The sequence below is a fragment of the Rhinatrema bivittatum genome, chromosome 9 (assembly GCF_901001135.1).
Source record: "Rhinatrema bivittatum chromosome 9, aRhiBiv1.1, whole genome shotgun sequence".
Taxonomy (NCBI): Eukaryota; Metazoa; Chordata; class Amphibia; order Gymnophiona; family Rhinatrematidae; genus Rhinatrema; species Rhinatrema bivittatum.
In genome coordinates this window covers 23,166,712-23,191,610 of record NC_042623.1, presented here as the reverse complement: position 1 = coordinate 23,191,610, position 24,899 = coordinate 23,166,712, and the positions used below count along the sequence as shown (strand labels likewise).

The 24,899-nt window shown below is 46.9% G+C and overlaps 1 protein-coding gene across 1 annotated transcript in view; it reads left to right on the top strand.

Annotated features, from left to right (window-relative positions):
• Positions 1–14,545: 14,545 nt before the first annotated feature.
• The window catches only part of SLC35B4 (solute carrier family 35 member B4), a 55,134-nt gene continuing 44,780 nt past the window's right edge, over positions 14,546–24,899 (top strand). The window contains exon 1 of the mRNA XM_029615243.1: positions 14,546–14,710. Coding sequence (XP_029471103.1) covers positions 14,634–14,710 — 77 coding nt within the window. The 5' untranslated portion in view covers positions 14,546–14,633. The remainder of the gene's footprint in view (positions 14,711–24,899) is intronic.

Genomic DNA, 24,899 nt, shown 5'->3' with positions numbered 1-24,899 from the left:
CAACCGGCCTAGCAGCAACGAAAACCTGCACACTAAGCTTTCGCTGGTATTTCGTTAACCCCGGTAGGGGATAGTTAATCAACGCCAAAGCGACGGTAGGTAGGCAAGGAGTGTCAAAAGGTTTCCCCAGTCATTCAAATTCCAGTTTCCAAAAGATCCTGACGTCCCCACATTGTCGCCAGCAAGATTGCGAAAGGTGTGGGAAAATGTTGTGGAGTCTCTCAGGCGTGAGGCACCAATGATAGAGCATCTCATAACACTGTTCTTGGAGGCGTGTAGATATAGAGCATTTACCAGCCAAAAGGTAGAGCCTCATCCATACTCTAGGCCCTAAGGTTTGACCCAAGTCCCTTTCCCAACCAGTTACATGTGATGGTGGGACTATGCTAGGGGGTTGAAAGGAGAAGACTATAAATCTTAGAGCTGATACCCTTTAAGGAATCGCTATTCAAGAAATAATTGTCAAATAGAGATCTTCCTTCACGTAGGGTTTGGGCTCTCTTCAGGAACAGTACAAAATTCTGGACTTGGCATTGGCCAGAAAATTGATTGGCCCAGTAGCGTAAGATTGCTCCAGCTCATCCTTCGATAGTACCCTGCCTAGTTTGATTATGTGTCCTATTGTAAGGACCTCAGCTGTTTTCCAGGAACTGAATAACGCTGATTGATATAAATACAGAGAACGTCCTACCAATTGCTTTTTCCAATGATCCCAGACCTTAAGAGTAGTGTGGAGGGTCCAAGGTATGCCTCGTGTGGGCAGCCAGGTTGGCCTATCTCTCAAGGGCATATCCCCAACTATTGCCTGTTCCAGTAGAACCCACTGCTTTATAGTGGATTTGCGACCAAGATCGAGTAGTGCTCTAAACTGGGAAGCTGCATAATCCCAAGCTAAGTTGGGCACCCCGAGTTCTCCCACTATTTTTGGTTGAACAATCACTCTCTTTGCCACTCTTGGAGGCCGTTTTTTCCAGATAAAATCAAATATCTTCTTCTGCCAACTTTTAAGTATGGCAGACATGATAAAAATTGGAAGAGAGGCAAATAGATACAATAATCTTGGTAATATTGACATTTTAACAATGGCTATCCTCCCAAGCCAGGAAAATGGGCCTCAGTCCCACCGCAATATATCACCAGGGGTATGTAGTTTAGGTTGAACGAGTTTCTTAGCTTTGATCCTATATGTATACCTAAGTATTTTATAGAGGTTTTTGCCCACCGAAAGGAAAAACGATTGCAAATCGTATTTATCTCATCGGCTAACAAATAATATTGAGGAGCTCTGACTTTTGAAAGTTAACCTTAAAGCCAGAAACTTTGCTAAAGACGTTTAACTCTTCCTCCACCGCCACAAGGGAGGAGCTCGGGTTTGTCAAAGTAAATAATATATCGTCTGCAAATAAAGATAACTTAAAATGGTGGGGACCCAACTTAACACCCATTATAAGAGGCGTATTCCGGATTCGAAAGGCAAAGGGCTCTAAAAAAAGGGCAAATAATAGGAGGGGATGGTGGGCATCCCTGCCTTGTCCCTCTGCCGATCAAAAACTCCTTCCCATTTTCTCCATTAACTTTGACCTTCGCCCGTGGGGACTCATATAGCCTACGTAACCAGTGAATGAAAAGGGAGCCAAATCCCATCCGCTCTAGGGTCATGAATAAGAAGGGCCAATGTACGAGGTCGAACACTTTTTCCGCATCTACTGAAAGCAGAGCAGAGGGGATTTGCTCCCTGCAAACCCACCAAATCAAGTCAATGGTTTTCCTAATGTTGTCAGGCAGCCATACGTTGGGGCACGAAGCCGACTTCGTCTAGATGGCCCAATTGCGGTAAGTATTTATTTAAGCACAAAGCCAATATTCTCGCTAGGATTTTAAGGTCCAAATTTATAAGTGAAATTGCTCTATAGGACCCACACAGGAATAGGTCTCTTCCGGGCTTTCCGCTAACTGTTATGCCTGCAACATTAGATTGTGCCGGTATATAGTCCCCTAGCCATATGTTATTAAAAAAATCAACCAAAGGTTCAGATAGCGTTACAGAGAAGTTTTTATAATAAGCACGTGACAGACCATCTAAACCTGGTGCTTTACCTGTTTTTAGGAATTTAATGGCTTGTGTAACTTCCATTATAGTAATAGGAGCATTTAACAGTTGCTGTTGATCGGCAGAGAGAGAGGACAGCGACACTGTTTGGAGATAATCATCAATTTCATTATCCATTATAGAGTTATCTTTGTTATAAAGTGAGACATAAAACTCTGTAAAGCATGCCTTTATCTCCGTGTCTTCTGTTTGGATTTTCCCCCGTATCTTTAATTTTGGATACAAGGCTTTGAGCAATTCGCTGCTTTAATTGCCGAGCTAAATATCGGCCGGCCTTGTTACCACCTTCATAATGTGCCTGTTTGGCTAAGTCTAAAGCGTGAGCTAAATGGGAATCATTTAATCTATCCAGGTTGGCCCTGGCCAATTGTAGTTTATGATAAACACTCGGGGATTGTTTGCACATATGCTTATGTGATAGGTGCGTGATTGTGTTCATTAGGGCTACCCGTTTTCTTTCCCTATCTCTCTTGCAGGCTACAGCCCTTGAAATGAAAAGGCCCCTTGCTACAGCCTTGGAACACTCCCAAACGATCCCTGGAGATGTTTCAGCCTGGGTATTTAGCTTAAAGTACTCTTCTAAGTGAGCCTCGACTGCTGATTCAAAAGAGGTATCTTTCTTTATTTCCTTTTATTTAAGTGTTTTTATATACCGTTGTTTGGAGCTGGCCTTCACAACGGTTTACAAGAGAAACAACCATACATGGAACAGTTAACATGGTACATTGAAACGAACGTAAATAGGATACTGTTATGATTGTGGCTGCCCGACATCTCCACTCCGCCCTCCTTACCTCTCTGGCGGCTCCTCCTGCGGTTAACGGACGTTTGGCTGCCGCAGCATCTGCCTGCCGTCCTCTCCGGCGTCCCCGGTTCGGCTTGGGCGCTGCCTCCCGCCATGCTGTCCAGTTGCCTTAGGGCGCACGCGGCATGCGGCCCTGCTTCAAGTACCTTCTTTGGCGTGAACCTCAGGGGCGTCCCCCTGTGATGACGTCACGCATCCTGGATACATATAGGCTAAGCGATTGCTAGCCGACGAGTTAGCAAAGGTTTCCTAACGGATGGGATTCACTCTCCGTACCTAGCTACTCTGCCTCCACCATTGGACTACTCTGTTTGGGGTACCCGCTCCTCGGGGGCCTCTCTCCCTTCTCTTTCAGGTCGCTGACTGGAACTAGTACTCGCTCCTCGAGGACCCATGTTCCTGGACTCGCTACCTGGACTTCTCTTCTGCCTGGAAGACACCGCTGCCTATACCATCAGTGAGTTACTATCTCTATCTCTCAGAGCTGTTCCCTGGAACCAGGTACTCGCTCCTCGAGGGCCTGCCTGTACTTCAGCTCCTGTGCTCCATACCGAGAGACCGCTCTGTGAGTACTATACCAACGAGGCTCTATTCCTGAACCCTGCATATTTTGCTTGTACTCACGATCTCAGTTTCTCTCCACTACAGCACAGCCATTGTGGGATCGCTGTTCCAGAGCCTGAGGGACTACAAGCCCAGCCGGGCTACATTCCTGCTCACTACCGCCACCTCTGGTGGCTCCTCAATACTGTTTAATAAAAGATCTAACTGTGTGTGTATCCTAAAGCTGAGCCTGACCTGTGGCCCTCATGGGACTTCCCCCCGTGGGCGTGGTCAGCAGCCACAGAGACCAGGGGTCCACCCAAATCTTACAAACAATAACAGATGCAATTTGTGATTGAACGTGAATAGTATACAATATGTGGCTGAATGTAAATAGGATATAGATGTGGATAAATATAATAGTATACATGTCAGATGCATTGTGGAATTACAGACAGGTCAATACAGTAAAGTGCGGCCGCGGTTACCCTGCTCCTAACCCGCTTTCTACTCACTTTTCGGCCGCGTTAGTCCAACCCGCGATACACTATCCCCTTTAACCCATTCTTACCGCCTCTTTAAATCACCGGGTAACCCCTTCCGCCCGCGGCATGTATATTAGATGTAAACGATCGAATTAGCTATTCCCTCCCATACAGTAACGCGCGCCCCGACTATCGCTTTTTTAACCTGCTGTTTTGCCGTGCGTTTAACCTGCTAACTTACCACCTACCCTTACCCCTGCGTTAGAGGCAGGGGTAAGGGTAGGAGGCAAACCTTCCCCCAGCCCCCGCTCACCTGCTCTGGCCGCGTCCATGGGTGCTGGTCTCCGGGGCAGCCCCAGTCCTCTCCCCTCCTCCCGAAGCAACGAAAGCGGAAAAAAATCGAAAAAGCGAAAAAAAAAAGCAGCGAAAAAGCGAAAAAAAAAGTAGCAACGAAGTGGACGATTCTCCTACGCTGGGGATTGCCAGTCCTCTCTCCCCTCCTCCCGAAGCAAGATGCTTAAAGTAGCCTTGCTTTGGGAGGAGGGGAGAGAGGACTGGCAGTGTAAAGCAACGAAGCGACTTACTCTTCTTGCAGCCCCCCTCCGGAGACGGACCGCGGCTCCCCTGCCTCCCGGAGGCAGCTGACGGCGAAGATGGATGCCTGCACGGGCGAAAGCGGCCCCTGTGCGTGCAATTGGGCCGTTCAAGGCGTGACATCACAACGTTTGGCGTCACGGCATGTGATGTCACGTCTTGAGCGACCCAATTACACGCACAGGGGCCGCTTTCGCCAGTGCAGGCATCCATCTTCGCCGGCAGCTGCCTCTGGGAGGCAGGGGAGCCGCGGTCCGTCTCCGGAGGAGGGCTGCAAGAAGAGTAAGTCGCTTCGTTGTTTTACACTGCCAGTCCTCTCTCCCCTCCTCCCGAAGCAAGGCTGCTTTACACGCCTTGCTTCGGGAGGAGGGGAGAGAGAACTGGCAATCCCGAGCGTAGGAGAACCATCCACTTCCTGGTATCTGTCATTTCAAATGACATTTGAAATGACAGATACCAGCGTGTCCGTGAAGCGTTAGGCCAGCGCACCCAGGATACTATATAGCGCTCTATACAGTAAAATGGGTTGCGCGGGCCTAACACTTCACGGACGCTTCTTGGACGCAGCTTGCATTTGTAAGCTATTTACATACAGTATCGAGCGGTAGGTGAGCCGGACTGTGTGTGCGGCAACCGCAGGTGCGCCCGGCACTAACACAGCTCTTCCTACCACTCCTTACTGTATCGGCCTGAGAGTTTGGAAGAAGTATTAGGGAGCTATAAAATATTTAGAGAAAGATAAAGAATTTGAAATAGTTAACACAAGATTTAACGTGCATTGGTTGATTATACGTAATGTTGGATTGGCTTATATAACAGGATAGTGACTCAGTGTGTGTTGTGTGGTGTCTGTTTGGTTATCTTATCTGATGCCTTCTTTGTAGGATTGCAGGAATAACCAGGTTTTGAGCAGTTTTTTTAACATTTTGATGTCACTTTGTAGACTTAGATTTTCAGGGAGTGTATTCCAGAGGGTCAGCCCTGCTTTTGAGAAAGCTCTTTCGTGTACAGTAGTGAGTGTGGCTGCTGCAACTGTGGGAATTTCTAATAATGCCTTGTTTGTGGATCTTGTGTTGCGCCGTGGTATTTGTGTGTGTGTATCGTCGTTGATCCATTTGACTTCATTCCCGTGTATGGTTTTGTGGAGTATGGATAGTGTTTTGATTTCTATCCGTTTGTCTATGGGGAGCCAGTGAAGTGATTTTAAGACAGGTGTGATGTGGTCTGTTTTCTTTTTTCCGGTTAGAACTCTAGCTGCTGCATTCTGTAGGATTTGGAGAGGTCGGGTAGTAGATTTGGGTAGACCTAACATCAGAGAGTTACAATAGTCGAAGCTTGAGAAGATCAGGGATTGTAGAATGGTTCTGAAGTCCAAATGATTTAACAGTGGTTTTAGTCGTTTCATTATCATTAATTTGTTAAAGCCTTCTTTGACCTTTGCCGATATGTGCTTTTTGAGATTCAGTTCTGTGTCTATCCAGATTCCTAGGTCCTTCACTTTGTCACTGAGTTTGATGTTAGTATTATTTATTTGAATTAAGAAGAGATTCATTTAATCTCCACTGTCTCAAACATCGATTAGCCATTAGGGAACTAATATCAAGCTTAATTGGGGTGTGGTCAGTCCAGGTTATTACGCCCAGGTCTGCTGCTACAACCTTAGGAAGGCGGGTCCTAGAAAGAAATCTATTCGAGAGTAGGATGCGGGAAGTGCAGAAAAAAAGGTATATGAGCGGGAAGTTAGTGGGGAGTGGCGGCAAACATCCACCAGGCCCCAATCTTCCATTACGATTAACAGAGCCCTTCTGGGTTTGGATAAAGTTGAGGTTTGTTTGTTGGAGTTATCTAAATCGGGTTTGAGAGTTATATTAAAATCACCCCCTAGAATGATAAACCCCTCTCCATATAAATTAAGGAGATTGTCGAGTTGGGAAAAGAAATTAGACTGATCCTGATTAGGTGATACACTGAAATAAGTGTAAGAATCTCCCCAATCATTCATATCTTCACAAGCACATATCTCCCACCCGGATCTGCGACCTGGAGTAACAAATCATGCATTAATGAGCTAGAAAGGAGAATGCCCGCCCCGGCATATTTTGCATGTTTCCCACTGGTTGCTAGGAATTTATAGGGGAATTCCCTAAGATTTAATAAATGCTCATGACGCCTTCGAAGATGCGTTTCCTGAATAAACGCGATTGTAGCTGCTTGTGCTGTGAGCTCCTTATCTAAGAGGTATCTTTTCCTGGGTGTATTAAGACCCTTAACATTCAGGGATACTATATAGGTCGCCATAAACTAAAGTAAGTAGGATAGGGAGCATACCCACTAAAGAATAGGAAATATAGCTGAAAGTTTAAGAAAATTAAGATGAGAGCCTCACACATTAAAACTCCAAACTTTGCTTGCACCCATTCCGGAGAAGATAGCAGTCCCCCAAACACCCACCATCCCTCCCTCCCTTTTCCGTTCGCTACTTCCACTCCAATCCTCCATTAGTGAGGTGTCCCACATGGAAAGTGCCGCTCATGACTCCAATCCCCCCCCCCCCCCCCGGTATAATGGGATTCCACTAAAAGCTAAGCTATAATGTAAAACAGTAAGAAAGATAATCAAAACTGCAAACCCTGCAAAGGAAAACGAGCAATCTTATTACAGTCAATTTGATTGCAGATATCACCTGCCACTCGTAAACTGGCAAGGAACCCCAGTGTGGAGTCACACTCTCAGAATAGTACACCTAGGTGTCTATTGTCTACAGTCAACCTTGATCTGAGAGCTGAGTGCTGGAAAGATCCTCATGTCTGCAAAGGCGGCGCCTCCCTTGCCCCGCTCGCCGCCATCTTGGAGTCGTGTTTGATGCAGATGGCGGCTGCGATGAAGTCGAAGGTATAGCAAATGGAAGTTCCAATCCGGCCTGTTTAAAAGCTTCAGCCGCTTCCACTAAGTTCTTAACCCAGTATGTAATTCCCTTAATTTGAAAGAACAAGGCGAAAGGAAACATCCAATGATATTTGATATTAGTAGCCCAGTGAACTCCAGTCACTTCCCTGAGGTCATAACGTTTCCGCAGCGTGCTTGGCGCAAGGTGACTAAAAATAGACACTTCTTCACCTTTCCACAAACATCACTGTTTTTCTTTTGCAGCACAGAGAATAGCTTCTTTTTGTTGGAAGCTATGCAAGTTTATTATGATATCTCTGGGCTTGTTATCCTTGCGGGCTCCCCAAGGCCCTGTGCGTCCTCTTGATTTTGATGATGGGGTCCATTGGCGTTGCTTCTCCATCCTGGCTGCCCTTGTTAAGCAGAAGGTATTTGCAGAACTCTACCGCTATTTCGGTGCAATTTTGAAAAGCAGGCTTTTCGGGGATCCCACAAATTCTCAAATTGGATCTCCTGGGATCTATTTTCTAGATCCTTAGGTTTATCAGCTAAGGTCTCCATCTCTGCCATTAAGGTCTTTTGCTGGCCTGATAGCACCGATAGTGTCGCCACGTGGTTCTCTACTCTCGAGTCCATGTCGTCTACTCGATGTCCGAGAGAAGCCAGGTCTTCCTTGATTTCTGTGATTGAAGCTGAGTTCAGTTTTATGTCGCCTCATGTCCGAGTGTAATTCGCTAAACCATTCCCTCAGTTCTGCTTGAGAAGGCAGATCAGCTAGCTCCGGCATGGCATCCGATGTCATAGGAAAAGTAGGAATCAAGGCTTATATGACGTGCTCGCTCGACGCCTCAGGGCCTGTGTTTTCCTGCTTGTCGTTTCCGGCGGCGAAATCTGGCAGTAATTTGCTGAAAGCAAATTGTTTGAGATCCGCAAGTTCTCTTCCTAGTAGCCATCGGGGGTCACCAATTTTCTGAATTCTAGGTTTGGCACGAAAATAATAAATATAGCTTTTAAGTACAGCTTAATGATGTTAACGCATGGGGGTGAGGATTGAAGCTCAAAGATCATGCGGCCATCTTCCAGCACAGCAGAACAGCGTGTCCCCCCCATGCGTACTTTTAAGCTCACATGTGAGCCTATTATCAAATACAAAATAAGTGCCTACTCTGTGTTTGAATGTGAGGTGTTATGTAGCTAAACATCTGCGAGCAACTTTAGCCATTTCCGAAAGAGGGTGTGAGTTTTGCGTTACTGGATGCTGGTTACGAGCCTACTTTGTGAAAATTAATGCTATGTACAGTAATTCATAATATTCCCCAAAACTTGCCCCCTCTCCACCCTCCTAAAATGTTTCATTTTTTTATGGTCAAATTTATGCACTGCCCAGTGGTTGCTGGTGGTGGACATCCATTGCTGTCTGTTCCTACGTCTCCAAAGTGAGTGACTGGTGATGGTGGTGTTCGAGATCCAGTACTGTCCGCTCCCATGTCTGCACAGCGGGCGATGGACTGCTGATGGTAATGGAGAACCAGTGCCGGGTGATGACCTGGCTGCGGTGTTGGAGATCTGCTGCCCACTCTCATGCTCGTAGAATGAGGCTGGTGGTGGTGGAGATCCCAGCAAAAAAAACGTAAGTTTTATATAATGTAAAATCTATTCAATTTAAAAAATGTTCATTTAAAATATTTTTAGCCTGTGTAGGCGTCAGCATCTGAATTATTTTTCCTTTTTCAAGTCAGAGATATTTTCCCTGAATGTATGTGCCCGTTTCATTTTATCTGTTTCACAAATTGCATCTTGCTCTCTTCTTTTGCCTCATTCTCTCAATGGGGAGTTTTCCCTTAACTGCTTCTACTCCCCTAGGGGCTGATGAAATAGAAGTGCACCGAAAGCGGACGCTGAGTGAAGCGGGCACTGAGTGTTCAGCGCCCGCTTTCCTAACGCATACCCAGGGGCGCCATGCAATATTTAAATTAGGGGTCGTGCTGCCAAGGAGGCGCTAGGGTCGATTGCTTGCCCCTAGCACCTCCTTGGCAGTGAGCCCCCCAGAAGAGGTCGGCTGTCAGCGGGTTGAGAAAGCGGACGCTCAATTTATCTGCGTCCGTTTTCCGAACCGGTGCACAGCCACAGGTTCGGAAAACGGATGCTCGTTAACTGAGCATCCATTTCCCTAACCTGACCGCTGGCAGTGTTTTCTGCTTTTCTGTACACTTTTTTGGGCTGCTCGGAAATTAACGCCTGCTCGGGGCAGGCTGTTGTGTCCGTCTCTGTCCGACGTCTCTGCTCCGCCCACCTTACCTCGTTGGCGACTCCCTTCGGGGTTGATGGAAGGCTAGCCGCTGCGGCGTCTCCATGCCGTCCTCCTCCGGTGTCCCCGGACCGGCTCGACGCTACAAGCCGCCATGTTGACCAGATGCCTAAGGGCGCGCGGCCCGACTGATGTACCAGCGTTGGCGCAAACCTCAGGGGTGAACCCCTGAGATGACGTCACCAGCTCCAGATATTTAAGGTCTCAGTTTTCGCTAACAGGACCCCACATCTGCTTATCTTTTTTTTTTTCTCTTTTAGAAGGCTGATTCATTACAGCATTTAGACACGGATGAAACAGGCGCTTAATCCCTTTTCCTGCTAGTGCCTTCTGTGCCCAGACCCACTTTTAAAATTTTAATCCAAAGAGGCGAGCGTGGGATCAGGGACAGTTGCCTCCTCACTACTCCCTAAAGCCACTGCTAGGGAAAGGAGGGGCCATTTCTACTTCAAAAAGAAACTTAAGACTTGGTTTTTCACACAAGCATTCCCTGAGAGCTAAGAGCAGGAAGAATGACAATTTCAGCTTAGTCGTTGTCCCCCAGCCCCCTGCATACAAGTTCCTGAAGAGTTCACTATTGAAATGTTAATAATCATGTTTCTGTTCACTGTAAGTTCCACTAAGTTCCTCCTTGCGCCTTCATGTTCTTTGTTAATTGTTCAGCAAATAATTATTAATTGTTCAACTGTTCAATGTAAACCGCCAACGAGGCGATAGTTTCTCTTCCTTGTAAACCGGTGTGATATGTATATTATACAGGAACATCCGGTATATAAAATCCAAAAATAAATAAATAAAAAATAAAATTTCAGACAGAGGCAGCCAGCAGCCTGACATGGGGGCTGAAGGAAGAGAGGACCCATATAATCTCTTCATTGTTCTACCTCCTACATATACAGTACCTTTATTTCGTTTGCTGCACATCATATCGTACTTTAAAGTACCTCTCTGATGTATTTTCCCTGATTTATTTTGATACTTGTGATATATAAATGTGATGTCTATGGTGCCTATTCGATAAGTCGATGCAATAACCTGGGCGTTAAGAACCTGAAATTCAGCGCACAGTTAAAAATGTTTTTTAAGCCCCGATGCAGTAAGCTAATGCTATGCTAATGCTCTGGGAGTTAAAATGTGCATACATTCGAGTTAAAATGTGAGGGAGGGGAGGGGAGGGGCTGAATGGGAGAGCACTCCACCTCTGACCAGGAATAGAATCCTAGTGCTCAGCCAGTGCACCTCTTCTGCATTGGGAGGGAATGCTTAATGCGCTCATTTGCATAGATTTTCCATGCGAGGGTGCTGAGCGCACATTTTTAAAGGAACTTTGGGCCGGATTTTAAAACATACGCGCGTGGGGGTACATGTGTGCACGCTACCCAGCACGCACACATGCATGCCAGATTTTATAACATGCGTGCGCAGCCGCGCGCTTGTTATAAAATCAGGGATCGACACGTGCAAGGGGGTGCACACTAGTGCACCTTGTGCGCACCGAGCCCTCGGGGAGACCAGCTGGCTTTCCCCGTTCCTTCCCCTCCCCCATCTTCCACTCCCTTCCCCTACCTGTCACCCTCCCCCCCCCCCCGTACCTTTATTTCAGAAGTTACACCAGCCAGAGGCAGGCATAACTTGCACACACCAGTTGACTCCAGGCGCGCAATTCCCCGGCCCAGAGGCAGTGGAGAGGCTGCTGGCCACACCCAAGCCCCACACATTTTTTCAAACCCTGGGACTTCACACGTCCCGGGGCTTTATGTATGCAGCCGGGCATTTTGACGCGCATAGGGCTTTGAAAATCTGCCCCTTTATGTGCAGGTAAAACTACTTCCTGCATGGGGAGTAAGTTTACCTGTACATAAATGTGCTTTTAAGTGTGGGTAAATCTAGGCCCACATTTAGGCAATGGCAACTGCCTAGGATGCCAAATTTTGAAGGCGCCAAATATCCAGGCCAAAGGTGTTTCTGCTGGCTTTAGAACCATGACCTGGAGGAGAAATGACCCATAGACCCTGACTGCCTAGTCTGTATGTGTGTGTAAGTAAATGGGAGGCTGCCCTTGATGGATGTGGTGTATGTGTGAATGGAAGGCTGCCTAGGATAAGTGGGTGTGTGAATGGGAGGCTGCCTGGTTTGCATATGTGTGTGTATATAAATGGGAGCCTGCCTGGGATGGGTGTATGTGTGTGTGTGTGTGTGAATGGGAGCCTGCCTGGGATCGGTATGTGTGTGAATGGTTGACTGCCTGGGATGGGGGTGTTTGTCTTTTTATGTGAATTGAGAGCCTGCCTGGGATGGATGAGTGTGTAAGTGTGTGTGTGTGTGTGTGTATACATGCATGCATGGGAGCCTTCCTAGGATGGGCAGGATGTATGTGTGTGTGTGAATGGGAGCCTGCCTGGGATCGGTATGTGTGTGAATGGTTGACTGCCTGGGATGGAGGTGTTTGTCTTTTTATGTGAATTGAGAGCCTGCCTGGGATGGATGAGTGTGTAATTGAGTGTGTGTGTGTGTATACATGCATGCATGGAAGCCTTCCTAGGATGGGCAGGATGTGTGTGTGTGTGTGTGTGAGAATGGGAGCCTGCTTGGGATGTAAATAGGAACTTGTCTGGGGTGTGTGTTTGTGTATGTGAGCGTGAGAGAGAGAGAGAATGGGGGCTGCAGATGGATCCCAACCTGCCAGCAGCATGAAATGAAGATGAGGGCTTGAGGCTGCTGGCAGATCGCAACCAAAGAAGAGCTGGAGATGCCTGCGGGTTTTCTGAGAGGGAACGTATGTGTGTATGAGCTTGTGTGTGTGTATATAAGAAAAAGAAGAGAAAGTTTGTGCACCTCATTCCCACTAATCCACGACAATCTCGGGATGACTGGAAATCAAAAGCTTCCAAGTATGGAGAACATGAATTTTTAATATCCTTTTTAGTTTTATTTTTCAGGTGTTATTGATGTCTTTCGTTTTGAAATATTTTATTGGTGTTTGGGACATTTTTTTAAAATGTGTATATTTATTTATTTATTTATATATAAACTTTTATATACCGGTATTAGTGGGGACATCATACCGGTTTACAGTTGAACAAAAAAATTGAAAGTACATATTAACAGGGGAAAATGAACAAGGAGGGGATATATGAGTTTTTAATTATTTGATCTTTTATTCATCAGCTTTTTTTGAAATAATATTATTACTATGTTTTAGTATTATGATTTATGTATTTATTTTATTTCCTGATTTTTTGTTTGATGTTTAAGGAATAGTGATGGTTCTGTTTTTTCATTCTTGCGGTTTCCAGTTGTTTTTGTATGCGCGTTTGTATTTCTACTTTATAGTTGCTCGATTCTGCATTTGGTGAGGGTCTGTTTATGTTCTGTATGTGTGACTGAGGTGAAGCATTCTCCTAATAATTCGACCTGTTCATTGTAAGACATTTACTTGTCATTGTTGTTATTGTTTAAAATGTAAACCGAATTGATCAATAATTTTGTTATTGGAAAGTCGGTATAGAAAAATGCTAAATAAATAAATAAATAAATAAATAATAGGAAGTGTATTCGTGTTTTAAGGTTTTCAGAAGGTCAAGCCCACACCCAACATCCATCACAATAGATCTAATACCATATGAGTTCCAAGTGTCTTTTTTGCAGGGATTTCTGGTTGGCATCACAACAGTGCATGTAACAATATCACTTACATTATATTTATCTCAGAATATTGTATTTTGAAATGTTTCATATAAAATATAAATGCATAACTCTTAACTATGTGTGGAATGGGAGGGGGGGGATGTTGTGCAAGGTTATAAGATTCGCCTAGGGCACCTAATACCCTTGCAACAGCCATGGATTCGGGGAATGGTGACAGTTTTTAAAGTTTGCATCACTGAAGGGGGCTGGGCGTTATTTCGGTGGGCCCGGCCCAGAGAATGAATGAATGGGGGGCACAGTAATTGTTCGCACAGGCAGCAAAAAACCTAGCACCGGCCCCTGAGAACAAATTGGGGAATATATAAAACTGATAGGACACTGCTAACTAGAGGGAGATAATTCACCACTGGTATTCTTTATTTTTTTGAGAATTTGCTGGGAGGTTTTGTGGGTTATTTCTCAGGATTGTTCACAGCAGTTCAGTGACCTGATGGAGGTGGAAGTTAATTCTTGGAAACTGCAGGACCATCCCGGGTAATCTGCAAGGCTACCAAACCATCAGCAAATTGTGCAGCACGTAGTAATAAATACAAAGCCATGCATCCATTCTCTTTCAATTCGCTAAAATCGACAAGCACAGGAAATTACCGGCGGCAAATCACGCCGTCTGATTCTGCCAGTTAGTTTAGATTGAGTTTATTGGGTTTTCTATACCGTTACATCGGCAATGCCATCACAACGGTTTACAATTACATTAAAATAGAGAAATACAATAATATCATAAAAGAGATAACAGCTAAAATTAACAATTCATTATTTTTATACAGTTTATACTCGAAACCACTTTATCAGGTCAGTTGCTACAACAGATAAGAAGTCAATATTGAAGCACACAATCTGAAGCCTATTAGGACGCTTCTGCACTAGCGCTCAAACATTTGCTGCCTGGTTAAAAAAAACCAAACAAACCATAAACTACAAACCCTACAACTCCCACAATGGTTAGCGGTCCGTCACGCAGATCGAACAAGCAGGTATTAGGCCGCGGAGTGCATTGTGGGGAGAAAGCTAATACGTCCCAGCCCGCTGGGGTCCTGGGACTTGTAGTTCTCAGGGAAGAGGTGGGAAACGCGGGGCGGAAGAGGCGGTAATACCGGGGGAGGAGAGGGCGGGACTGACGGGAGTGGAGCCGGTTACCCGTACGTTCGGCACCGCGTCATTCAGCGTCCGTGGCGCGGAGGGCTCGGGACCACCATGCACCCGGTGGTGGCGATGGGGCTGGTGTTCCTGGGCTGCTGCAGTAACGTGGTCTTTCTAGAGATGATAGCCAGGTGAGTTGGCGCGGGCAGCGGAGCAGGCTGAACGCCGCAGGACCCCCCCCCCCCCCGCCCCGGGCTGGGGAGGCCCTCCTCTTGTTGGCATAGCAACGCCGATCTCCTGGCGGGACAGCAGGGCGCTGCTTCAGATCGCCTTAGTGGCGCGACGGTTTCATGTGTGTGGCCAAAGTAATGCACCCAGCGAGTAAAACGAAAGGGTTGGAAGAACGCTACAAAATGGTAATAAGTGACGGTACAGGCCAGGCAAAGAGAGGCGTCCTGACTGCTTCCTCAGATGACAGCATGCCGGGCATGTCTCGGGGCCCACCACAGCTCTCAATACACCCACTTCCTTAGTTTTCTTGGTTTGCCCTCTCTTTGGGTCTCCTTTCTTTTCAGTCCGACTAGATTTCACGGGTTTTTTTTTTCCTTTAAATAAAAGGTATGTACTTTTTCTTATGGCCACTCGATTGAGTTTTAAAAGTCTCCTTTCCTTCATGCCCGGTTTGTACTTTTACATGAATCATCGTGTGGCTTGCATGGTGTATGGACAAAAATTGACACACAGTAATTGATGGCAGATAAAAACCAAGGAATAACATCTGCAAATATTTTTTTCACAAAAAGGGTGGTGAACGCGTAGAATGCCCTCCTGGTAGTAATGGACTTCAAGGAGGCAGGGAATAAAAACAGAAGCTCCCTTTTTGCAAAAAAAAAAAAAAAGTAAAGAGATCGTGGAAGCAAGCCTCTAGCATCACCACAGGTCATTGAACAGAGCCATGTTGGTATAGCAGGCTACTACTACCCAGGGGTTGGCTGAGTTGCTGCTGAACCCGAGCAGGATATGATGGGTCAATGTAATGGTAGTTTGAATCTGCGGTTGCTCCTTTGTTTTTTGGCCAAGAAGCAAGTTGTAGATATGAGAGGGTGAGAGGATTTAGGATTAGAACCAGATGGGTTCATGTAGAATGAGATGGGTTCAACTGGTACTAACTTTAATGTAGAGAGGAGAATTCCTCTTCATCTTGTTCTGATTCACCTAGGACAGTGATGGGTAAACTCCAGTCCTCGAGTGCCACAAACAGGCCAGGTTTTCAGGATATCCGCCATATGTATGCATGAGATCATGTGTATGCAAATTTATCTCATGCATATTCATTGTGGATATCCTGAAAACCTAGTCTGTTTGTGGCACTCGAGGACTGGAGTTCGCCATCACTGACCTAGGAGGTGATGACCTTATGGCATTACGGGAGTTGAGCTTATAGCACGAATTAGGAAAGGCTTGGATAACAGCTTTAATCTTGCAAGCTAGTAGTGTCTGGTTGGATATCAGGATCCAGATAACTTTATTGGCATGACAATTTTATGTGTGTTGCCAAAGTATTGTAGATAAAAATTAAAATTAAAGGGTAAAAAACCCTATTTAATTCATATGCAGTACTTCTCCCTTTCTATGCCAAACCGCAAAGCTGTTGCCTGAAAATATAAGCTCCTAAGTCTCTTGTCAAACAGACTTGATTATGTGAGTACCTGCGTTTCCACTAGGACTTCTAGTTAATTACAGATTTCCTAGCATGTGGACAGATAGACTTAAGACCAGTGGTTTATGCTCCCCTGCTAGCAGATGGAGACGGTGCAAGCTGACCTCACAGTATATATAGTCCTGCAGTGACCGCCATCCTGCCAGTATTCTCCGTCTCCAGCAGATGGTGGACATGCATCTCCCTATGGGGATTTAGTGTTTTTTGTTTTGGTTTTTTTTTTTTGAAGGAGAAATTTGAAATCTTAATTCAGGAAAAGAAACCCCTGCTCTCCTGTGGTTATATCTAAAGGTCCCTCCCCCAGTTGAGAATTCCTGAGGAGATTTCCGTGGTCCCTCAAAGGTGTGCCTTGGTTCGGTAGCTGGTTTTGCCGGCGTGCACTTAGCTGCTTTAGTGGCTGAAAGGCAGCAGGTACAGGAAGCCGAGTGCAACGGTGATGGCAGTTGCCCTCTCCTCTTGCAGTCGAAGACCATCTCTGTGCTCAGCAAGGTAAGGCTGCGTTCCAGTAAGGCTGCTCACATCCCTAGACCTCCGTGGGAGGTCTAGGGATGTGAGCAGCCTCTGTAGGCTAGGCCCCACTCCGAGGCTTTTCGACGCGCACAGTATGGTAGGCTGCATTGGCTTTTTGCGCGCTTTCGGAGGCTGCCCTCTACTGGCTTGTCTGTCCGGCATATGCATCTTGCTGTGCATCCAGTTTAGCCTTGGATTTTGAGCGCCCATGTTAAATGCTACCTAGTGGCTGCACACTTCCGTCAGTGCTCAAGTGGCACTGTGCGCTTGAGTTTTTTGTGCGCTCTCATTTTGGTCGCATAAGTGTGCACACACAAGTCTTGGAAGCATAATTTTTGGGCGCATAGTCAAGCACCAAAGGGTGTGTGCACAAGTATTGGACGCATGATTTTGGGCACCTAGTTGAGCGCATATTTAAAAAAAAAAAAAAAAAAGGGCAAAAAGCAGCTAGCCGCATGCCTCCGGCCGCGGCTCAGTGCACTGGATTATCGGCCATGATAGCGCCTGTGCCTCAGAAGAGGCCTTATCTTTGCACTGACTGTTCTTTTCGGACGTCTCCCCTGGAGTGCCCGCTGCTTTGTGCCAGCGCTGCTTGGAGGCTCAGAGTGTCTTGTCTTCCTCGTTTTTTGGCTAAGCCTGGTTCTTCCCAGCCGGATGTGGTCTGGTTGGAGATGTCTCAGGTGGAGCACCTGACCTTGGCCCTCCCCTAACTGTTCCTGAGCAGGGCAAGGTGGCTCAGTAAGTAGTCCTTAGATGTCTCTTGGTCTGGATGCTTCTACCTTTTTTCAGTGCCACAGTGCCCCTCGAACGGTAGTGGGGTCCTCTGGATGGAGCTCAGGCTGGCTCTGAGGATGGCGCCGGTCCTGCTTTCTTGAGGATAGGGAACCCCACCCCCTGGATTGGAGCCATATAGAACTATGTGATGGTTCATTTAGTTATTTATTTGTTTGTTTATTTGTTTGTATGCTTTTATATACCGAAGTTTAGCGAAAGGCCTTCACTCCAGTTTACAGGTATAACAACAGTTTACAGGTGTAACAGGTATAACATCAGTTTACAAAAAAAGATCAACGTTTATATTCATAACTGTGGGAGGTGGCGCAGGCCTTCACTCCGAAGAACAATTAAGAGAACATAGGTTTATAAGAACAGACATGAGGATTAGAAAGTAACTGTGGGAGGTGTTAAAACCAGAGACAAATGAATCATCAAACTGTTGGGCCGATACAGTAAAAATCGCGGGAGAGAGGGCGAGCGCACAGGCCACTCTCTTGTGCGCGCGATTCAGTAAGTTAATTTATTTAAATTAGGGCCCGCGGAAAAAAGAGGCTCTAGGGACACTAGCGCATTCCTAGCGCCTCTTTTTGGACAGGATCGACAGCTGTCAGCGAGTTTGACAGCTGACACTCAATTTTGCCGGCGTCGGTTCTCAAACCCGCTGACAGCCACGGTTCGGAAACTGGACGCCAGCAAAATTGAGTGTCTGGTTTTCAACCCGCGAGCCGCAGGCCCATTTTTAACATTTTTTTATTTTTTTTATTTTTTAACTTTTTTTAACTTTTGGGACCTCCGACTTAATATTGCCATGATATTAAGTCGGAGGGTGCACAGAAAAGCAGTTTTTACTGCTTTTCTGTGCACTTTCCCGGCACCAGCAGAAATGAATGCCTACCTTTTGAGTAGGCGCTAATTTCTTAAAGTAAAATGTGCGGCTTGGCTGCACATTTTACTTACTGTATCGCGCGGGAATGACTAATAGGGCCATCAGCATGCATTTGCATGTTGCGGGCGCTATTAGTCTCGGGGGGGTTGGACACGTGTTTTCAATGCGCTATTACCCCTTACTGAATAAGGGGTAAAGCTAGCGCGTCGAAAACACGCACTGTACTGTATCTGCCTGTGTGTATGTTAATGCAGCTGAGTATTGTTATGGTATTTGTCATCTAGTGTTAGTGGTGATATCTCGTGATTTTTATAATTTACAATAAAGATCTGTTGGGCATAATAGGCTCAGCTGGGTATGATGCAGGTATACAAGCTGGGTGATGTTTGTGGTTAGTAAAGTGCTTAATGGGGAATTGAGATTCTTGGGTGTGGCAGAGTAATCGATTAGCCTATCCCTTCTTTGTAGGCTTGTCTGAAAAGCCAGTTTTTGAGCAGTTTTCTAAATATTTTTGTGTTGTACTGTAGTCTTAGGTTTTCCTGTAGGGCGTTCCAGAGGCGAGGTCCTGCTATTGATATAGCTCTTTTTCTTATGGTAGTGAGTTTGGCGTTTGTGACTGATGGGATGTCCAGCTGTGCTTTGTTTGTTGATCTAGTGTTGCGTTGAGAATTGAGTCGTTGTATAATGGTGTTTAGGCATGTGCTTTCACTGTTGTGTATTGCATTGTGGAAAATGGTTAGAATTTTGTATTCGATTCTTTTTTCTACAGGTAGCCAGTGTAGTCCTTTTAGCACAGGGGTGATGTGGTCTGTTTTTTTGCGGCCGGTGAGGATTCTGGCTGTGGCATTCTGTAGTATTTGGAGTGGTCAGATGGTTGATTTGGGTAGGCCTATCAGGAGTGAGTTGCAGTAATCAATGCTTGTAAAAATTAGTGATTGGAGAATGGTTCTGAATTCAGGTTGGTTCAGGAGTGGTTTTAGGTGTTTGAGAATTAGTAATTTGTGGAAACCTTCTTTGATTTTCATTGCAATGTGTTTTTTGAAATTCAGCTCTGGGTCAATCCATATTCCTAGATCTTTCACGTTTTCTTTTAATTTGATGAGCATGTTGTCAATTTGGATGGCATGGTTCTGGTGATCTCCGGAGTTTTTTCTTTCAAGCAGTATACGTTCAGTTTTTTCCATATTAAGGCAGAGCTTCATTTGGTTTAGCATGTTTTTTTATAGTATTGAGGTATGTGGCCGAGAGTTTCATTGCGTTCTCGAGGGTGTTTGTTACAGGTATGATTAGTTGGATATCGTCAGCGTACATGAAATATGTGACGCCGAGACTCGAGAGTAACTGGCATAAAGGCAGGAGGTATATATTAAAGAGTAGCTGAAAGTGCAGATCCTTGGGGGACTCCGGTTTCTAGTGGTATGGCATCTGAGGAGTGGTTGTTGATCTTTACCTTGAAAGATCTGGTTTTAAGGAAAGAGGTAAACCAGTCTAGAGTTTTACCTGATAGCCTGATTTCGGCTAGTCTGGATATTAGACTTTTATGTTTGACTGTGTTGAAGGCGGCGGAGAGGTCAAGTAGGATGAGGATGTATCTTTGTCCATTGTCGAAACCTCTTATGATTGTGTTTGATAGATTGAGGAGTAAGGTTTCTGTGCTATGATTTTTTCTGAATCTGTGTTGGGTGGGGTGCAAGATATTGTTTGTTTCGAGATGATCATTGAGTTGTTTAAGTGCTGCCTTTTGCGTCAGTTTGGCGAGGAAAGGTAAGTTTGAGATTGGGTGGTAGTTGTTAAATTCATCTGGATTGAGGTTCTTTTTTTTATTATGGGTTTAATTGTGGCAATTTTTAATTTGTCTGGTAGTTCACCACCTTCTAGAGATTTATTTATAGTTGGAGTGATGGTTTGAGATAGTTCCTTTTGAGGCTCGTATCAGTAATATATCGCATTCTTTCATAGAGATGAACTGCCAGCTCTGGATTTTGGAAGGCCTGTACACTCTGGATTCAGTGGTGAGAGAGCACTTCGTTTTCTGAAGGTGGATGTACTTGTGGGTGCAGTCTACAAATGGACCACTATTCCCATGAAAGGGGGAAAGGCCTTGAAGGATGCTCATGTTAGCAAGATTGAGACTTTCCTTGAGTAGGCGTTTGAAGCTGTAGCAGTGACCTTGCATCGCTTCATGATGTTCCTTGGTGGCTCGCTCTTGTTTGCTTCTCTTCCAGGAGGTTGCTGACTCTGGCATAAATCCTAGTACTGTTCTGGAATCAGCTGCTGCCTTTTTGGCTGATGCGCGCCATGCCTTGGTCCACACCTTGACCAGAGGGGTGACTTCGATTGTGGCGGCCAGGTGCCAGATATGGTTGAGAAATTGGTCAACCAATGTGACCTCCAAGGCTAATCTCACCAAATTGCCTTTTAATGATTTGCTCTTGTTTGACAACGAATCGAAGAACCTGGCTAGTAAGTGGAGCTCCTCATTTGCTGTGCTGCAGGATCCAGGCGTTTGCGAAAGACGAGGCGCAGGCTCGGGTTGTATACCCTCCCGTACCTCCCAGTGACTGTTTGCTGACCCACCTTCGGGAACATGAGATAGGGGATGTCTCTCTCTCTCTTATCAGAGGGGGTCAAGATCACATCAGACCGGTGGGTCCTGGAGGTGCTACAAAGAGGATATGCGCTGGAATTTTGCAATATTCCTCGGGATGTGTTCACGGTGTCCCTTTGCCACTCCCAGCAGAATAAGCAGGCAGTGGAGTCCATGCTTCAAAGGCTCCTCAGGCTGAGGGCTGTGGTTCCAGTGCCCATGTCTCAAGAAAGTATGGGGTGCTATTTCATTATTTTGTTTTGCCCAAGAAGGAGGGTTCCTTTTGTCCCATCCTGGATATCAAGAGGGTAAACCATCATTTGAAGGTGATTTTTTCACATGGAAACCTTACACTGTGATAATGGTGGTGCAGTCGGGGGAATTTCTGACCTCCCTGGATCTGTCAGAGGCTTTCCTTCATATTCCCATCTAATTGGAGCATCAACGCTTTCTACGCTTTGTGGTATTGGGGCGCCATTATCATTTTCGAGCATTACCTTTTGGCCTAGCTACCACTCCCAGAACATTTTCCAAGGTTATGGTGGTCATAGCGGTGGACTTGCGAAGAGAAGGGATCCTGGTGCACCCGTATTTGGACGACTGGCTGATTCAAACGAAGTCTCAGAAAGAGAGCTGCCTGGTGACACACAAGATGATCTCCTTATTGCGGGAGCTCGGTTGGGTGGTGAACCTGACCAAGAGCAATCTTCAGCCATCCCAGTTGTTGGCGTGTCTGGGGGTCTGATTCGACACGGAACAGGACAGTTTTCCTTCTGGAAGTTCAGATTCAGAAATTGATGTCTCAAGTGCATCAGTTGGTGAACACCATGCGCCCGACAGTGTGGTCCTACCTACTGGTACTCGGCTTGATGACGGGAGCCCTGGAAGTGGTGCCATGGGTGAGAGTGCATGTGTGTTCTCTCCAGCACGTCTGTTCTCGTTGGAACCCGCAGTCTCAGGACTATGTGGTTTGGCTCCACTTGCTGATGGAAATCTGCTCCCACCTCCAGGGGTGATTGCAGGAGGGTCATTTGAAGAAGGGAGTTCTCTTGTCTTCTGCAATCTGGTTGGTACTCAAGACAGATGCGAGTCTCCATGGTTGGGGGGCTCACTGTCTGGAGTTGACGGTCCAAGAGCGTTGGCTTGTCGGAGAGGCCCGCTGGAACATCAGTTGCCTGGAAGCCCAGGTGGTAATGCTGGCATGCTTGCAGTTCAGCCACAGGCTGCGGGATCCAATGGTTCGCATGATGTTGGACAAAGCGACGATGGTGGCCTACATCAATAGCCAGGGAGGAGCCAAGAGCCAGCTAGTGTCATAGGAAATAGATCAGCTAATGATATGGGAAGAAGGTCATCTGCAAATGATCTTGGCCTCTCACATTGTAGGAAAAGACAACGTGGGAGTGGATTTTGTAAGCAGGGAGAGTCTGGACCCAAGAGAGTGGGTGTTGTCAGCCGAGGCATTTCGGCTGATTGTGGATCGGGTATTAGCTCTCCTTGCATCTTTCGGTTGGATAGTAAATTTCTCCAAGAGCAGGCTTCAGCCCTCCCAGGTGCTAGAGTTCCTGGGAGCCCACTTCGATTCTCGTGTAGGAAAAGTGTTTTTTTTCTGCCTCGTGCGCGGGCCCTCAAGTTGATCGACCAGGTTTGGAATCTGCTCTCGCTCCCTCTTCCAACGGCCTGGGATTCCCTAAAGGTCCTAGGGTCCATGGCTTCCTCATCGACTTAGTTCAGGGGTCTTTGCTCTTATGCGACTATTACAGAAAGCTTTGCTATCCCGTTGACAGCCAGTGTCTGAACAGTTTCACATAGTCCTCCCTCTTTTGGTCTCTACTGTCGCCACCTTACATTGGTGGTTTTCGCTCTCTCATCTGTTCAGGGGAATGCCACTTCGCTCTCCACAGTGGACGATAGTAACCACAGACGCCAGCCTCTCGGGTTGGGGTGCGGTCTGCCTGTCTCAGTCCACTCAGGGGTTCTAGTCACCGATTCAGATGCGCTGGCACGTCAATCACCTGGAGACCCGGGCGGTGCGTTTGGCTCTGCAGGAGTTTCTGCACCTGATATGCGACAAAGCGTCAGGGGGGCACCCGCAGCCGCTTGGTGGCCCTAGAAGCCAGTTGGCTCCTTGTCTGGGCGGAACAACATTTGGAGTGCCTGGCGGCCTCCCACATCGCGGGCAAGGAGGATGTTCAGGCTGACTTTCTCAGTCGTCAAGCACTCGATCCGGGGAGTGGGAACTCCGGACATAGCCATGGATCTGAGTGTTGACAGGTGTCCCGTCCCCCCCTGTTCCCCCCCCCCCCCCCCCCCCACCTGGACCTCATGGCAACCTTACGCATTGCCAAGGCCACTCGGTTCTTCAACCGCCGGAGGGAGCGTGGCTCGGATGGCGTGGATGCACTGGCTATCCCTTGGCCCACGGAGATCCCTCTGTACTTGTTCCCTCCGTGGCCTCTGGTGGGAAAAGTTCTCAGGTGAATAGAACTCCACCAACTGACGGACCTCTTCGGCTGGGCCATCTTCTTTGTCTACTTCAGCAGGTGCCCGTATTTTTCGACCGGGCCGATCGCCTTTGTCTAGCGGCCTGACTTTTGAACGGTGACGCCCGAAGGGCTATAGGGCGGAGGTTATCTTCACCCTGCTGCGAGCCCGGATGCGGTTGACTTCTCTATCTTATGTGCGCGTTTGGAAGGTCTTTGAGACTGTTTGTGAGGAATCTAGTGTCTCAGCGCGCCCCGTGCCGATCTTGTTGGTTCTTTCTTTCTGCAGAAGGGTCTTTCCTTCAGTTCCTTGCGCGTGCAAGTTTCCGCTCTCGGCTCTCTCCTGGGATGGATCGAGGGTCATCCCCTAGCGAGCCACCCGGACGGGGTTCGGTTCCTGAAGGGAGTCAAACACCCGCGTCCACCCACTCACAATACTTACCCGTCGTGGAGTCTTAATTTTGGTTCTCCGGGCCCCCTGTGCTGCCCCGTTCGAACCTCTCCGTCGGGCTACGGTAAAGGATCTCACACTCCAGGCAGTTTTCCTTGTTTCTATTTCCTCTGCTCAGCGAGTTTCTGAGATTCAAGTGTGGTCCTGTCGGGAACCTTTATTGCACTTCTCTGATTCCGGTGTATCCCTCAAGACTGTGCCTTCTTTCTTGCCGACAGTTGTCTCCACCTTCCGTGTCAATCAGTCGGTAGAGCTCCCAGCGTTCTCTCCAGAGGAGATTGCAGGTACCGCCGGCAGCGATCTTCGCAAACTGGATGCCAAACGAGTTCTACTCAGGTATCTCCCAGTCACCAGTGACTTTCGGGTCTCGGACCACCTCTTTGTCCTCTGGAGTGCTCCCAATCGGGGCAAACCGGCTTCTAAGACCACTATTGCGCAGTGGTTGAAGGAGGCCATTTCCTCGGCCTCTCGTTACCAAGGTTGGGTGGTTCCGGAGGGCCTAAAGGCTCATTTGCTACGTTCTTAAGCTACTTCCTGGCGGAGAGTCAGTCGGTCTCCACGCACGAGATTTGCAGGGCGCCACATGGACGTCCCTTCATACTTTTGCTCAATGCTACCTTCTGGATGTACAGGCTCCGGTTTTTTGGCTCTTTTGGCGGCAAGTGTTTCGAGCGAGACTGTCTCTGTCCCACCCGGGATAGGGAAGCTTTGGTACATCCCACTGTCTGGACTGATCCGGGTACGTATAGGGAAAGGAAAATTAGTTCTTACCTGTTAATTTTCGTTCCTGTAGTACCACGGATCAGTCCAGACGCCCTTCCCTGTTTGTCTTTCTTTTCTGTCCTCTCGAAGCTTGTTCTTGCAGATTCATAGATTTTGATACTTCATTCTTTGCAAGAATACTGAGCAATTACACCGGAAGCCTTGATTGTTCAAGCACCAAGTTTATGCAAGAGCATTTAGTCC